Source organism: Juglans microcarpa x Juglans regia, chromosome 6S, assembly GCF_004785595.1.
Source record: "Juglans microcarpa x Juglans regia isolate MS1-56 chromosome 6S, Jm3101_v1.0, whole genome shotgun sequence".
NCBI lineage: Eukaryota > Viridiplantae > Streptophyta > Magnoliopsida > Fagales > Juglandaceae > Juglans > Juglans microcarpa x Juglans regia.
The window spans coordinates 2,586,072-2,603,907 of record NC_054605.1 but is presented as its reverse complement, the minus strand read 5'-3'; the positions used below and the strand labels follow the sequence as shown (position 1 = coordinate 2,603,907).

Below are 17,836 nucleotides of genomic sequence, written 5' to 3'. Positions count from 1 at the left end.
TAAATGAGGCTGAAGGGGCAGGGTTGATTAGAGGAGTGGCAGTGGCAATAGGTGGAGTAAAGCTTACTCATCTCCTCTTTGCTGATGACTGCATCATCTTTGGAAGGGCTTGTTGGGAGGAATGGGTGAAAATAATGGGCATTTTGCAGATTTATGAAAGGACCTTAGGTCAATGCCTTAACAAACAAAAAACCACTATTATGTTCAGCTCAAATGGAAGGAAAAGGGATTGGGAAAGGATTATAACAGATTTGGGTGCTCGAGTTCAGAATAGCTTTGAAAAGTATCTAGGATTACCTGCAATGGTGGAGAAATCTAGATACGATACTTTTAGAGGAATTAAAGATAAAGTGTGGCTGAGATTGAACAATTGGAAGAATCACTTCCTGTCTCCTGCTAGGAAAGAAGTCCTCTTAAAGGCAGTGATTCAATCGAATCCTACTTATTGTATGAGTGTTTTTGCACTCCCAAAAAAACTCTGTTAGGAGATAGCTAATGAGATGGGAGAATTCTGGTGGAGTTTCAAAGGAAATGACAAAAAGATAAGGTGGATGGGTTGGGACAAAATGGGAGCCTCAAAAAAATGTAGTGGTCTTGGATTTAGGGAACTTGAGAGTTTCAACAAAACTTTTCTAGCAAAGCAGTGTTAGAGAGTTTTTCAAAATCCTGAATCTATTACATCCAGGGTCTTACATGACAAGTATTTTAAATTTTTTGGTCTGTTGGAGGCAAAGCTAAGCAGTAAACCTTCATTAATTTGGAGGAGTTTGTGGGGGGCTATGAACCTGTTAAAAGAGGGGCATGTGTGGAGGGTTGGTAATGGGGAGAGTATAAAAATATGGGGTGATAGGTAGATTTCTCAACTGTCCTCTTATAAAATAAAATCTCCTACCAAGTGCTTAAATGAGGTTGATAAGGTGGCAGTGCTCATTGATGGAGAAAATGGTGAATGGAAAGTGGAGTTGGTGAAAGAAGTGTTAAATGAAGTTGAGGCTGGGATTATATGTGGTTTACCTGTTAGCAAAACTAGTAGGCTAGATAAACAAATCTGGGCACCTTCTAAGAGTGGGGTTTTCAATGTGAAATATGCTTACCATTTTGAAATGCAGAGGAGGAAAAGGTTGCTAGGGAAGTCCTCGAGGGTTTTTTTTTTAAGATGAAGGATGGAATGGTATTTGGAGATCAAAAGTTGCGGGGGTTACAAAGATTTTCATTTGGAAAGCTTTAAATAACTGCTTGCCAACTAGAAGGAACCTGTTTAAAAGAAAAATACTTGAAAATCCTTGCTGCCCTATATGTAATCAGTATGAAGAAACTATCTTTCATGTTTTATGGAGTTGTGTTGCAGCAGTGGATGTTTGGGCAGAAGGTAGAAGTCCAGTTCAGAAATGGCCATCAGAAGAAGTGGATTTTGGGTTTGTAAGGAGGAAAATGTCACAATCTTTGAGTATGGAAGAATTGGAATTGACTGCTATAGTCTTGAGGAATATCTGGTTAAGGAGAAACTAATTTATATTTGAATCATGCTTTAATAGTCCTGCTAGTATTTTTAAGCAAGCTGAAATGATAAGGACTGAGTATATGGTAGCAAATAGTGCAAAATACCCTAGAAGAAATCTTGCAGAAAGAGGGGAGGTGAGATGGAGAAAACCAAGGGAGGGGGTGACAAAAATAAATTGGGATGCTGCCTTTCTGAAGGATAGCAAGAGGATGGGAATTGGGATTGTGTTTCGAGATCAAGAAAGGGATATTCTGTTATCTGCATGTATACTACAGTCAAGGGTCATGTCAGCAACTCAAGTGGAAGCTACTGCTTTATGGAAAGCTATGAAAATGTGTGATGAGCTGCAGATGGGTGAAGTTGAATTTGAAGGGGATGCTTTATGCATTGTTAAAGCTGTAAACAATAAAGATGAAAACTGGGAGTGGGGAGGTCAGACAATTGAAGATATTCAGGGTTTGTTACACAACAGATCTCAATGGCTAGTTACTCATACATTTAGAGAGGCAAACAAAGCAGCTGATTATTTAGCAAAGTTTTCATTGAATGCAAGTGAAGAGGTAATTTGGATGGAAGATGGCCCTAAGGGTCTGTATAGTTTGATTTTACAGATAAAACTGTAACTATTTCTCATTAATGAAATTCAGAGGTATGTTTTGCTTCAAAAAAATAATAATACTAATACTAATATGATATGTTAATATAATAATATTAACATATGCTAATACACCACCATACATTAGTAATAGTATATGAAATTATGAATGCAAATTAGTTCTAACACCACCATCTTTCTAACACCACTATATATTAACATACATATACTATTACTAATATTAATATACCATCATTCTAACATACATATACTAATATGAATATATATATATATACATGAATATATATAATATGGACTATATCATCTATATGTGTAATTTGTAAAAATATAATGTTATATATTTATTGGAATTTGGACTCATGTATTCATCATAACTTATAGTTCTATAAGACTAGAAGATAATATTATAATTTATAAATTTATATATAGTATATGTAGTGGACTATAAGTCTATATACATAATTATGTATATTATAAATTATATATATTGTATTATATATGTAAAAATATATACGAATCGATTTTACAAGTCGACTCGGGTTTTATAATAGTTTGCTCATGAACATTAATCGAGTCGTTCGAGCTTTATACGAGTTTGTATCGTTTAATCATCGAGCTTATTTTATGTGTTTGTGAACGGTCTATTTAATATTCGATTCGAGTCGAACTTAAGTTTAATCGAATCGAGTTTGAGCTGCCTGTCAAGTATCTTGTTCATGTTACAACTCTAACGGTAGATGAACTAAATACTTTTTTTATTATTACTTTTGGAACTCTCTCTCTCTTCTCTCAACATTTCCTATCATATACAAAAGTCCCTTTATAGAAATAAATTAAAAAGTCCCTTTTTAATTAGACGTTTGTGGTTATTAGCATTAAATGATCATTGAAAATATGATTTTTTTTAACTAATAATTTAATTAGAATATGATTAATAATTAACATATAATTGGTAGATTGGTAAAATTTGATAAAAATAAATAAATTAAAAAAATAAAAACGTAATTATTTTAATATTATATAATGAATAAATAGATAATTCAATGTGAAGATTGGATGTAAATAGAATAAGCAAAGGCAAATTCATGTCATATTAGTTAAAACTTAGATTTGACTTTGGCTATTCCAATAAAAGTGCTCTAATAGCTAAATTCTATGTTTAGTCATTAGTAAAAAAATATTCTATATTATATCTTTTTCAATAATATATACAGTTTTAAAATGTACAAATTCTGCACTCTCTTTGAAAAAAAAATTGATACACATGAAAAAACTCGCATTTTAATAATAGACTTTACTATTTTTAAAATAAATGCTTGAAACTTGTCTACTTTAAAATTAATTTCTTTCAACAAATATTATTGGTTGGTTTCTTTTCTTTACTAAAGAGTAAGGAAAATGCTATAGGTCCCGACAATGTGTCTCGACTGTTTGTTTTTTTAATTTTTTTGCTTAATAATTAAAGAAGTATTTTTTTAATTGTGATTTTTTTTAAATATTTGAGAATATTAAAAAATAGATGAAGAAAAATTAAAATACACTTCTGGACACATTCAGTACCTGTAGTGCCACTCAAAGAGACTTTTTAAATTGGGTGGCTCTAAGCCTCTACAACCACCAATGGGGCTCCCCATTGTGCATTTTTTTTAATGTATTTTTTTAGTACTTTTAAATATTTAAAAAAGAAATTCACAATATCATTAAAAAATATTTTCTTAATTATTAAGTAATAAAAAAAAAAAAAACCTGTTGGAAGCGAACGTGAGGAGTAGCATTTCTCTTTTAAATTTTAAGCCTTGTCTTGAATAAGTTTAGGTTAGATTTGGATAGTGAGTTGAGAAGAAATAAAAGTTAAAAGTTAAATAAAATATTTTTAGAATATTATTTTTTTAATACTATTATTATTTTGAGATTTGAAGTTTAATTGTTTTTAATATTTTATGTAAAATTTATAATGATGAAATGACATGAATTAGATTGATATTATTTTTCAATCCAAACCTAACCTAAGGCTCGGTGCGCCCCTCATTTCCTCTGACTCTGTGTGAGAGTGTTGCAACAATGAAAGTTTCGGAGATTTCGATCAAATCAACAACCACCGGAACCAACAACAACAATAACAATATCCAGAGCAGTTCGGGGCAACCTCACAAACCAAAACCCCCTTTCAGACCAGCTCAAGATGACACCAAGCCTGTCCTGCAAGATCCAGTACTCTCTCTCTCTCTCTCTCCCTCCCTCTGTGTGTGTGTGTGTATATATTTATTTTCTTGACGCGTGCAGTTTTATTTGGTAGTAAGTTTTCCTATTGTGTGTTTATCGCTTAGTGGATAAGTTTATTCATTTTGTCGATTTAAGACTAATGGTAACTTACATAGATTTCAATTTCCACTATTTTTTTAGATTCTGAGATCGGACCCGTTGGAGAATGAGGAAGCTGTGCTCCGATTGCCTCCTTTCCCTGTTACCAGTAGAACAAATCTCGGTCCAAAATGAGTTCAATGCTACTATATTGTTGTATTGTACCTTTCTTCTTACGTTTTCTATCTTTTGGAATGTGATGTTGAATATGCGTTCAGAACCAATTGTGCTTCCCTTCAAATGAGAATTATCGGAATTTCTGTTTTATCATGCGTGCATTGCATACCTATGTATCATGTATGACTTGTATAATACCCATGAATGTGTTGGAGTTCACACACACACAAGGATAGTCTCTTAGGAGTAAGTTCTATGTTTGACTTTCCTGTGAAAACTCAATTCGAAGAACTTTATGCTTAATTCTATATGATACAACTCCATTAGATTCTTTTTTATAAATGTAATAAAACTATTAACTGAATTTCTTGGTTCAAATAAAGGGAAAATAGGAATATAAAATTCTGCTTTGCCTTTTGATTTATGGTTTTCCATTGGCCTCTTTCTCATAATTTAGCTCAAGCACAATTCACTCGTCCATGTGAGGCTTGTGTATGACTTGTATCGGCTGAGAGGGAAGCAATATGACATCGAGACAGATTGTACAGCTGCTAATTTCTAAGTAGATTTTTGAGACAACCCATTTCTGCATTCCTCAAACATTCTGTCAGGATTCAGGTGTCTTACATGACTTGAGTACAAGTTTGATCCTGTGTATTTAAGCTCTTGGGAACCCTTCCCCTGCAAGCTGGTTTCAATGATGAGTTGTACCCGAGTGTTTGTATCTTTTAATATTGAGCCCTACATCACGGTATGGGGATCTAATGCAACTGGACTTTGTAAGTGAAATACCTTGAGGGTAGATTAATGTGTTGGTAATGTATGGATATAGTGCTAAGTTATTGAATACTGATATATGGAGTTGAGTCACCAAAAAAGAGAAAGAGGTATCATTGGGTCAGCACTCTTCTTGCGAGCTAGTTCTCAAAGGTTAAGTTCTGCTCATGGTCTTGTACCACAATTCTACAGAGTAAGTACCCAACTTGTGTGTTCTATTATCATCGACTCATTGAAGGGCTATTTTCAAAGCTGCCATGTATGCTAGAAGTTGGTGACATGACATATGTGTTAGAGTTTATCATATTTACTTGGCTGTGAAAATGATGTGTAGTTGTTCTGGGTTGCTCAGATGATGCTTGATGTGTAGATAATGCAAACAAAAAGTAGAGTCCTGCTACCTATACTAACTAAATACGCGGTTTTGGACACTCGCTGACATGGCAGTGACAGGTGTCATTGCCACATCATTATTATTATTAAAAAAAGAAAGATATTTTTCGGTCTGAAAATTCTGTCTAGCCGTGGCAGCAAAACCCTAGGGGACTGTCTGGGTCTTCGGTTTGGTGTGAATTTTCTCTAACTTTCGATTTCTCTAGCCTCTTATTCTCTCTTCCGTTTGGTAGATTTTGGTGCGGACGAGTTTTAGGTGGTATTTGTAATCTTTTGGCCGTGTAAATTCTCATAAGCAGAAGTTTCAGGTCTGATCTCTATTTGGCTGTTCAAGTTTTCACTTACTCCCTTTGTCTCGTTGATGTCTATTTCACTTAATTCCTTTGTTTTGAAGGTTTTGAAATCACAAAAACAAAAAAAAAAAAAAAAAAAAAAAAAAAAAAAAAAAAAAAAAAAAACGTAGGGTTTTATAATAACCCAAAATTTAGAAATTACATAGATCAATCTAGGGTTTTCCAGGAACCCAAAAATGTTTGTAAGAGTAGAGAAGAAAAGGCATCACCAAGTTGTTGCCTCTATTGCTTGCACCACATCCAACTTTTTCCTGGAAAAAAAGTATTTTTCATATGGGAGAAGATGGTGCAGATCTGTTCTAGCCGTTTGAAAAATGAAAAAGCAAAAAAGGGATAGTTGTGAAAGAAGAGAGCACAAAAAAAAAAATAAGGAAGACGCAGAAAAAAGAGAAAGAAGAGAGCCTGAGAGAAAACTAGAGGTGTAAGGAGTTTGGTCTAGACCGGAAAAACCGACCGGATTGAACTAGACCAAACCGAAGTTGAGACCAGTCGGTCTCGATCCCACAAATTGTGGACTGAGAAAATTCGGTTCGATCCTTATGTCTATAAATTTTGGATCGGACCAGATCGAACTCCTATATATATTTTAAAAATATTTTTAATAATTTAATATATTAATTTTATATAATAATTATATAAGTTCATGATGTAATTTTCATCTAATTTATTATCTTAACCATATAAAATATAAAATAACATACGATACAAAGGAGGATAAGTTTTATTACCACACTCAGGATGAGATGTCAAAGGATGGCGATGAGAGACCCCCATTGAGCCCTGAGTATAGCATAGTTGGTGATTCACACTTAACTTTTATATAATGCATGTCTTACTTTGACCCCGATTTCGAGGACGAAATCTTGTTTTAAGGGAGAGGATGTAATACCTCTTAAAACAAGATTTACCATCTTGTTTGACCCCTTAAAGAAAGGGTTAAGCACAAAGAGGAGAGAGAAACACTCGTTTGAAAACCCCGTGTGAGAGTTACCATCTTGTCGCTGCCTTGGCCGGCGAGTGGTTGCTCACCGCCAGCTCAGACATCATCATCGAGCCCCGGCGACCTCACAGAGCGTTGTTCGGAGCTAGTCATCCCGTCGGCGAGAGATACACCAATGCGTAAGGTTATTACCCATAAGAGAGAACTTTATTTCGCCGTCACCTAGGCCGGCGAATGGCTCCCGACAGCACAGAATAGACCGACGGACCACGGCAGCTACGCCAAGGGTCTTTTGGCATTGGTCACCCTTCGTCGACCTGGTTTCTTCTAGTTTGGGTTCCGTTTCGGGCGTCCGTGTCGTTGGTTCTGTCTCCTAAGAAAACAGATCTGCCGCCACACACCCTTACAGGCGAGAGACACAGCACGGTGGTCACAGACCACCCTCCGTCTTTCTAGCTCGTTGGTCTTTAGTAGTGGTTCTTAGTCGTGTATCGAGTTTTGAATTGGTTTCAATGTGATGATGAATGGCTGTTGAAGGAGGGGAGTTGCTTAGTATGGGTTCTTCTATGGTATTAGCCATAGAATCTAAATCCTTTACTCTGGTGAAGGAAGGGAATGTTGGCCATTACTGAAAGGGGTCGAAGGGTGATTTCTAAGTTGGTTTTGGGTTCAACAACAGTGCAGTGGCTAGCTAAGGCCATGGAAGCATGCACAAAGGATGAAAAATAAGATTTTTTTCTCCACTGTTCAGAAGGTAGACGCAGCTTCACGGCGCACCGCTGCTCAACTACTCGAGGACGTTATATGGCAGTAGAACAATATGGTGGTGGTGGGAGGAGAAATTTTATCTTCATTCCTGAGGAGGGGGGCAATGGTTGGAGAAGGATGGGGGAGGTGCTGCGTGACTTTTCCTTCGGCAAGAGAGGGAGCGAAGGACAAGGTGCTGCAGGACGTGGCTCTGCTAGGGAGTCGCGTAGCAGACATGTCGGTGGCGTGTCAGGGAAGGAAAACTTGGAGGTGCACAAAAATCCCAGTAAATCCTCAATGGCGAGGCAATCCTATGCAGCAGCTCTAAAGACAGGTCATGTTTCGAGAGTACAGAGTGAAGGAGATTCACAAATCACGTCTCAGGACCAGCTTGTTGAGATGCACAATTCCTTAAAGGAGATGGAAACCCAACTTGTCGAGTTGAAGGCAGCGATAGCTTTCTTGTCTTTGAAAATAGACTGACTTTCAGTTGGAGGCAACAAGGTTGTAAGAAACAAGATAAGCCTGAAGCATTTAAACCTAATTAAAGGAAAACGGAAGATCGGATTTGGCTCTATCCCTATATCTAGATCCAGGAGAGTATGGCGGGTCAAAAAGAAATCTGGGTTATTTGAAGCAGGGTCTACATCGGGTATCAGCGTAGAGACATCAGTAATGGAATGTCATTCGCCTCATGTAACACAGGATAGACCAATATTCGGTACTATACCCTTGGACCTCGATTCCTCATCAGAGTTGAAGGAAAATGGTATACTGCCAAGGTCTGAAGGAGATGTAGGAACCTCAGAGGTAAAGAGACTTGTTGTCACTCCAGAATCTCCAATGAAGACCATGATACCATTGGAGCGAACCAATGGAGTTGCTGGAGAACCAAAGGTTTTGGAGTTGGTGTCTCATGTAGATGAATGCCTAGAGTCGAGAGTGCATTTGGATACTGTGTTTGGGGATAACGTTGCTCCCTTGGTGTTTCTTCCACCAATAGCGGACTGGATTTTGCCTAAAGTTAACGAGATTCAACAATTTGTGGGAATTTCACATGGAGGATGTGAAGACCAATTCAATGAACTAATCACTACGATTGAGGCAAGCCACGCACTTGAAATCAAAAGTTTCAAGAAAAGCAGGGAGTTACAGCGTCTTTCTTGGGCAATTAACTACGACGCTAAGGGTGGTAGCTCAACTAGAGGGAAGTCTAAAGGAAGGACATTGCGAAGACGGGAATCAAGGGTTTGGGCTTGGGTGTTCGGGTAGAGTTTTAGGTCTACGAGAAACAAGGGTTGGAGACCGGTCTGGTGTATTTTGAGTTATTTATTTCATGGGCTTTTTGGGTCATTAGGGGCTTTTTGGGTTATTTTGGGCAAGGTGTTTTCTTGTATACATTTTGTGTACTTGGTTTCTCCTTTGATATATAATATTTTTTTACTTATCAAAAAAAAAAAAAAAATACCCTGCCTAATTAACCAATAGGATTAATCTTTAAACGTCCTTAGATTAAAACTTATGATTTTGAGATTTAAATATTATTTTATTACTATTATTATTTGTTTATTTGTTTATTTTATTTATTTATTTCAATGGAGATATGAGATTTATTTCGACTATGGCACTTAGTGTCATTAGTTATTAAACATGAAAGATTAGAGAAGCAAGCTCATTAGTAATTCTATTAAGGCCTTTAGAACTTTAGGACATTTATGGGTCAAGCCTTAGAAGTCTTAAACCAAACCTCATAGGAGTATAATAGGAGTATAAGTCTTGGTAAAATAGCTTTGACCCAAATATGAGGAAGGCATAAGGCGTTTTGGGCCACGCATGGTATAATTTTGACCCATGGCCCAATTATGTCAAAGTAAGCCTTTCAAACCCCATGTTTGTGGATCTTGATACCTCTCTTAATCTCTCAAAATCTAGAAACAAGGCCTCTCATCCACTCAAACCCAAAGCCCATGGACCATTAACCCACATTCATGACCCTTTTAAGCCTCACAAGGCCCAAAGCCTTGTTTTGCTTCTATTCACTCTTCAATTTGAAGCCCAATACACAATACCATAAGTTTCCTCAAGCCCATGTCATACCCTAAGTACCCAAATTAAGTTTTGAATTTGGGTTAAGACCATTAATCAACTTACCCATGATTAGTGATCTTTAAACCATGTTTTGGAGCTTAATTTTCGTTCTTAATTTTTTTAGCCTTTTTGACCTTTTTGATATGATATTTTCTTATTTCATTATTCAATTACATGATTATTAGATCATATTAGGACCCCAGATAAAGTTTCACACATGCCATTAGAAGAGATGACAAATCAAAACCCCAAACTACACCAATCGGCACACATGTGTGCCTTTTGTGTGCAATGGATTGTTTTGCCTTTAAGCTCAATACTTTTGTGCCTTTTTTCTCAAGAGAACTATGGTATTTAAACACCCCATATGATCCCTTTAGGGGGAAAAAAAAAAAAAGAAAAGAAAACATCAAAACCAATTTCACCTTGGGCACTAGTTGGATGGGAACTAAGTTGGTTGAGTTTCAATCCCCTCATGCCTATGGCTGAGCCATCACCCAATGCCACGTCCATCACCACCCAATCCCCAAAAAGCCCTCATGGTTGACCAATCTTTCCCACCCAAAGAAAGCACCAAACCCAAGGCATCAAACCACATTTATTTTGGCAACCCACTTTCCTTCATTTGAGCTATCACTTCATGATCACTTGGCAGCCAACCAAGAACAGTTCCCTCATCTGGAAAGCCTTCCAAGAATGGCTTATGACCTACACAAAGCATCCATGGAGATAAGACAAGAGGGTGAGTCAAAGCCATGATCAAAACTGGCCAAGAAAACCACCCTTGAACCCGTCTAGTTCATGGATGATTTTGTTTTGTTTTTCTTCTCTTTCTTCTGTACCACGACCTGACCAGCACCCTTAGGATCAATGTAGCACCTGAATTGATGAAATCATGGTGATTTAGGGCATTATTCACTTTGCACAAGTGACACAAGATGATGAAATGCAAGCTGAAATTTCAGCTCCTTACACTACCACCCATATCAACCAATCCCATGGGCTTAGGCCAACATCTCCTCCCCCTTGGCTACCTATAAAAAGCCCATCCACCCTCTCATTTCCTCCACACCTCATCTCCAACTTCATTTGAGCATTGAGAGCCATCTTTCCCTTAGTTTTGAGAGAAACTGAAATGTGTGTGTGTACTTGAGTGTTATTGAAGTTCTTGTAAGTTCTTATGTTGGAAGCTTGAGTGGGCCATGAAATTTGTAAGTTTTCTTGCCCTAGATCTTAGTTACATGTCAAGTCTTATTTTCAAGTGTTAGATTGAATTTTGGTTAATTTTAGAAAAGGTTACCATGCTCAATTCAAAACCGGATTCATTAAGAATGGTTTTAAGTGCTTAAATTGTTTTAGTGAAAATTTTAGCTATGGCATGTCTTAGCATATTTTTGTATGATTTATTAATGTCTTAGAATGATCATGGAATGTTTGATTTTTTATTAGAAGCATGCCGTGATAGGTTTTAATTCTATCTTGTGTTGATCATCAAAACATGCATGGGTTTTAAGTAAGTTTGTGATTAAGGCACGAAGTTTGATTTATTCCACCTAGGCTTGATGATTAAGCATTTAGAAAACCTTCTGATTGAGATAAGAATGAAAATACATGTTTTGGGTGAGTTTTGAAAGCATGTCTTTGTGATTTATACTAGGAGCATCAAGCTAGATTAAGTATTAATGAAAATTAAGGTTTTTAGCCATGATTAAGTATTGGGATGAACTTGACCACTCAATTATTGGCCTTTATCATATCATTTAGGACTATAGTGATTACCTTTTACTAAAGAAAATTTGCATAAACATGCATTCATAGAGATCAATAGTTGAAATCACATTAAGACATTAACTAAAGTGCATGCACGGGTTGGGAATGTTTGAGCTAGTTCCATTTTGAATTGTACAATTCTAAGGGTATAGATGGTCTTAGAATATAAAAAATATGAGGTCCATGAAGTTTGGTTAAATTTGAGATTTGTTTGTAAATAATAGAAAATTTAGGGCCTTAGTGACAATTTTTTAGAGTTTAGGGGTATTTTTATCAATACTCATTTTTAAAACCTTTGATTATAAACATCTTCCATAGTGGTATAAATCCTAACTTAGTATGAATTTGATTTCAGCTACTACGACTTTAGGAAATTTGTAAGTTGGCCTCTAACTAACACATTAATAAGTTATTTATGATTTATTAATAAATGTCACATTCATGTTATAATTGTCATTTTGAGCATAAAATATCATGTTATATGATACATTGAGTGCATACTAACATGACTTGTGATATTTTCACCATTTTAGTATATTGCATCTATAAATGTCATTTTCACATGAAAGCTTGCTACATATGCACATATCATGAAATACATTTTTCAACATAGCACAAAAAGTTAATTTTTGTCATGACCCTAAAGGCTAGGATGTGGAATTATCCTAGTGAAACTCCCATGTCCACTCTAGAGTGTTTAAGAATGGAATGGTAACCCCTAGGTTGATGAAGAACAGCCAACAGACTTCGAATGGGTTCTTTTTAAAGAACGCCGAAGCGAAGTCAAATGTTATGACACCTAAGGCTGGTGGTGTACATGTTATAATATTATGTTATGTTATCAATGCATTGAAAACGAGTTTGCAAACAACATAGTTTCAACGTGAGTTGTACTACGATCACCAGTAGGTACTCAGAAACTGTGACAATACAACACGTTATAATGTTACAATTAAATTACTAATAATGATGAAACATTATGATTATCTTACTAGTAAAGTGAAAAATGTTCTTTGTACGAGAATGTGTGTCTCAGTTTTTTTAAAAATGTTGAGGAATCTGGATGAGTGACACGCACTGATTTTCCGCATTACATGCATTTCATATTTATCATTCATCATGCATAATTTATCTTTGTGCATTATAACGTGAGGATGGAAGTGTGGATCCAACTGATTGAGGAGGAGCTAGACCTTGAGAAAAGACTAGACCTTATCCTAATGTTTATAACGCTAGTCCTTCATGCTCTAGAACGTATGAAGCAATTGATCTAACTTTGGAGACTTTTTATGATGATTAGCTGTACTAAGATTATGCTACTATTTGGTTTGAATTTAGTTATTTTGGCATAAGTTTTATTTTCAACCTTAATCCATTGCAAATATTGCATTCTGCTAGTTGTACTTATAGGATATATTGCATATTAACTGTCATGTACGGGAGTATATAACCCTGTGTTACATGTCCCAATGCTCTAAGTCTTCATTCCATCCCAAGCAGAGGTTGGGGGCATCACACTTTCTCACATGATTTTTTCCATGTGTATGTTTATTTTTACAAATTACTTATTACTTTAACGTTACTCTTTCAAAGTACTTAATACTTGGTTTTAAAAGGATTTTTGGGTGCTTGTTACAAACCCCAAGCCAGGATGTAGCATTATCTCAATGGAGCTTCTCTTGTTACTTGGGTATGAGAAATCGTCGGGCGCGAAAGGGAACAGACTATTCTTGGAGTTGAGTGGAAGACAAATATGAGAAATACTCCAATGGTCTAAGGAATTAGCAGCAAGCGCTACAAAGTGTAGTCAGTCTAGCACATGGTCGAGCAATCACCTTGCAAACACTTGGCTAACGTGTTCGAACGAAGTGGAGATAAGTGTGTCGTTTCACTAAAGGCATGCACAAAAGGGCCACTTATCGAGAAGGAGAGAAAAAGGAGCCGCGGAAGCTAATAACTCTGACAAGACAAAGAGTTACCCGCCAAGGCAGGTAGTAGTCTAGAAGAGACTAGGTACGTGAGGGAGCTTTCTGAAAGTACATGGAAGTGCTTAGAAAAGTGGCAGCATAGCATGCAGAAGCCCTACTCCATCTGAAGGGTCACATTCGAGTGGTTCTGTGATGAAATGTGAAGGCTTGACGAGTCATGTCGTCTGAACGTAACAGTACAACTCAAGCCACGACCAAGACTCTCTTTCGAGGAAGTTTAGAGGACCAAGCATATGGGCAAACCATGCTTGGCAATTTGTCTCTGTCATCTTGCAGTATGGCTGAGAAGGTTTAAATAAAATCCTCATTGCAGATCCGGAGTCAGAAATAACATCTAACAACTCCACCCTATTTAAAGGACCTGGACGTGGGACAAGATCTCACTTTTGAGACTTTATTCACCAAAGCGCTCATGAAGTTAGTTGCTTCAGAAAGTAGAGAGCAGAGAGGCAATGAAAGAATTTTCAACATAGGAATGTAGGTTAGCTTCTAAGGCAGTGCTGGAAAATGTGGGATGAATGTTGTGAGTAAGAGGCATTGCATCATCTTTGTAACTTCTCTCCCCCATTCTAAAAGTATGAATAAATATTTCGATCATTATGTTTATGCCTACATTATGCACTGATTTCCAATGTTTGAATGTGTTGACTGTTTTCATTACATGACTTTGAATCCCTGTGTGGGAACTCAATATCTTTGTGTGAGAATATCTATCTATGTGTGAGAAGTCGATAGCGCAAGTATATGATCATGGGACGAGACGGAGAATTCCCCAAACCATTCTTGAGAAACATTTCCATGTGCTTCATATAAGAAGGAGAATGCCTCTTAGGGATTGGGGTGGAACGATGTCGTATTTGACCTCACTTGATAGTCGGGATGTAGGATCCCCCAACGTATCACATGTTGGTGTCTTCAAGTTGGTTGACCAGGTAAAAGCATCCCCAATACAACAAGTATCTCTGTGTGAGAAGTCTGTGTGATGAATATCTATATAATAAGTACATGTGCATCGGAAGAATGTTACAGGAGCTAAAACAAGCCAAATACTAGCTTTACAGGTTTTATACTTATATTGTAAACAAATTATTCCTTGTCATACTAATACTAATGTGTTTCTGTATTTTGCATAAGAGTAAAAGGCATTGTCCCCAAAGTGTGATCCCTTGCCATGCATATGTATGTACATGTGTTATTTAAGAGGGTAATTCCTCGCCACGTATGAGGATGCACGTAGCTGTAATTGTAAGGGTGATTCTTTGCCACGCAAATACATGTCTATCCAATCTTTTCGTGAAAGTGCTCATAGCATCTTCGGTAGCATTATCTCTCATTAGCAGTCTTGTCATAGCTACCTAACCTACCTATAGTTTCATTCTTGGGACCATAGATTTTGATGTAAATCCAAATCCCGGCATGATGCCCGAGTAAGAAGAGTCAAGTCTGCCCGACCCCTGAGTATGGAGACTAGTACCTGTTGTAGTTTTCTTGTACCTTCCATTAGAATATGTATAATATTAAGTCGGGCGACTACTTGTAATCGGTCCATCACCTTTTGGCGACTAACTGTATGTACATTTAGATGATGTAATATCTTGAGATTTAATGAAGGGTGAGAGGCCCCCTTTTATGGTGAAGTTTAGTATTCTGTTACTTAATAGCTAGCATTGTCCACGCAACGTAATCCGCTCAAACTTCTATTGTAATTTCATAGACATATACCTTTCACGTGTACTTCACTCTGGAAAATTACACACCTAATTCAATTTCCTCTTAGGTGTTGACCTTTGACCAGTACTCTTGGCACCACGGATCCTCGCCTAGACTTTCATGAGGAACGAGGCTCCACATTGGGAACGTCTAAGAATTGAGTAATGTCTCTTGGGTTGTCACTGGGTAATAACGAGATCAAGCGAGATGGTAACACTCTTAAGTCGATATTTTTGCCTCTCTACTGGCAGAGGATAAAGGACACTTGGCCATGAACGCGCCTAGTGTGGAATTGAGTATTGCTTGTTACGAAGTCGGTTGTAGTCATTACCCACGGTGTGGCAAAGGGAGCCATGGTGTGTGTACATGTAACGTCAATTCTTGTGTTGAGACTTTATAAAATAATTTTGGAAAATGAGATGGGAATTACTGGACTTTTTAAAACTTTTTATTTTCCTCCCCATGATATAAAAGATTCTATGGTTAAAATTAAAATCTACTTTGTAAATTAAAAGAGAGTTTACAACAGTACTCATTAGATTAAAAAAATAAATACAGAGTCCTTTTACAACATGTGAGTTCATACATTACATAAAATGTGCCTATGCTTCTGTCATCTATTCCATGGGCCATGTTTGTCATGACGCTTCATCCTCATTTTGAGTCAAATACTCAGTAAACATTAACTCATACTGTAAAAATATATTAATATAGGTTTTCATTCATGCATTTGTTATTTATCTACATAATTTATATAAAACATTTATTTTCTTTTGAAAACATTACAAGGTGGAGGTTTTTCTTTAAAAGAATTTCATTCTTTATAAAACATTTCCCACATCTTGTATATTCTTTCATAAAGAGATAAAACATTTCATACATTCATTTAACTCTTATCACTTTCCTTTGACCAGTACACACTGTTATGCCCCATGTGTTGGAGTTACCAGTTTATTGGTTCTAGGTTCTGTCCATGGCCACAAGTTGAGAATCTCTTTTAGTCAAGGGCAGGACTGGGTGCACTATCAGTACTACTTACTCGGTATTGCAGTCTGCCCTAGCCATTGATATCATCATTCATTCAGTCATAGCCGTTACGTAGCTTCATACATTAAAACATTATCTATTTCTTTTCCTTTCATTCATTTCTTTCAGTCCTTTCATTTTCATTCATCATTCCATTTCATTTCATAAACATCATTTCATAGCATAAGCATACACATCATCAATAAATATCATTTTATTGCATCATTTAAACATCGTTTCATAGTATCATTTAAACATAATTTCATAGCATCATTTAAACATTGTTTCATAGCATCCTTTAAACATCATTTCATAGCGTCATTTAAACATCATCATAGCATTAAGCATAAACCTCAAAATTTCATTTCATGGAACAAAAAGACAATAACTACTACATATAACATTCATTTCACATGCATATAACTATTCTTGATGTGCATGAAAATGGATTGCTAAAAAAGATCATTACATACATATACTTTAAACATTAATGCACTAGCATATATTCATAAGCATCATTTCTTTTCATAAAGCATCATAAAGAGAAATATTTCATTTTCATTTTCATATCATTAGAAAACTCTAGAAATGTATGAACAATAGTACTTACCTGGACTCCATGTTATTTTCATTTCATGCAATCCATTCATATGCATGTCAGATGGCAACCTACATTCATACATAACTTTACATCATTTATTTTCTCAATTGCATAAGCAATTTAACTTAGAAAATGCATAAAACTACCATTGACTTAGGCTTCCTTCAGTTAGACTCATTCAATTAACAAATCCATCCTCCATACATTCCTTTATCACCCTCTTCTAAATTATGAAAGTTGTAACTTGGGACCCACTTGAGGTCACCTTCTCAACACATAGCATTCAACTTCATGTTCTTATCCTTTAAGATATACTATCACTTTCATCATTCTCTCTCTACCTTCATTTCCATTTTATAACTTCAACCAAGTTATATAACTCATTCTTAACCAATACATACATCCCTTCCTCTATTCATATATAATCTAACCAACACCTCATCATAATCTCAACTAAGCATAGTACACAACTTTAAGCCAATTTTGAGACTTAAATATTGTATATTCATGCTTAATACATATTATCCATTACATATGGTAAATATTTTCAATACATGCATCCAACTAATTTACACATGTACCCTAGATTTTTATCATCTAAGTTCAACCTATAGTTCACCAATCTTGATATATTGAACTTCAACCATACTTCACTTAAAAATCCAACCCATGAAATCTCACGCCATCTTCACATATAAATACAGCTTCTTAATTTAATCTCAACACTTCACACAACATATAACCACTTCACAAACTACACAACCATCCCATCACTTTACAAAGCACAACCACATCACAAACTTCACATTTAATCCCCATCACTTCACACTACATATAGCCACATTACA

General features: G+C 36.1%; 2 protein-coding genes across 2 annotated transcripts; both read left to right on the top strand.

Annotated features, from left to right (window-relative positions):
* Nucleotides 1-1,581: 1,581 nt before the first annotated feature.
* LOC121236529 lies at nucleotides 1,582-2,124 on the top strand. Its single transcript, XM_041132980.1, has one exon. The coding sequence runs from the start codon at nucleotides 1,582-1,584 to the stop codon at nucleotides 2,122-2,124; it is 543 nt and encodes a 180-aa protein (XP_040988914.1).
* A 2,005-nt stretch (nucleotides 2,125-4,129) lies between these two features.
* Nucleotides 4,130-4,746, top strand: LOC121236419. Its single transcript, XM_041132843.1, has 2 exons — nucleotides 4,130-4,328; nucleotides 4,521-4,746. The coding sequence occupies exons 1-2, from the start codon at nucleotides 4,179-4,181 to the stop codon at nucleotides 4,611-4,613; spliced, it is 243 nt and encodes an 80-aa protein (XP_040988777.1). The 5' UTR covers nucleotides 4,130-4,178; the 3' UTR covers nucleotides 4,614-4,746.
* The last annotated feature ends 13,090 nt before the right edge of the window (nucleotides 4,747-17,836 follow it).

Bases quoted from the DNA above. Each gene is read 5' to 3' on its own strand.
- LOC121236529 (XM_041132980.1), top strand. From the start codon at position 1,582: ATGGTAGCAAATAGTGCAAAATACCCTAGAAGAAATCTTGCAGAAAGA.
- LOC121236419 (XM_041132843.1), top strand. From the start codon at position 4,179: ATGAAAGTTTCGGAGATTTCGATCAAATCAACAACCACCGGAACCAAC. The intron at 4,329-4,520 runs GTACTCTCTCTC...CTATTTTTTTAG, and splicing joins AGCCTGTCCTGCAAGATCCA to ATTCTGAGATCGGACCCGTT.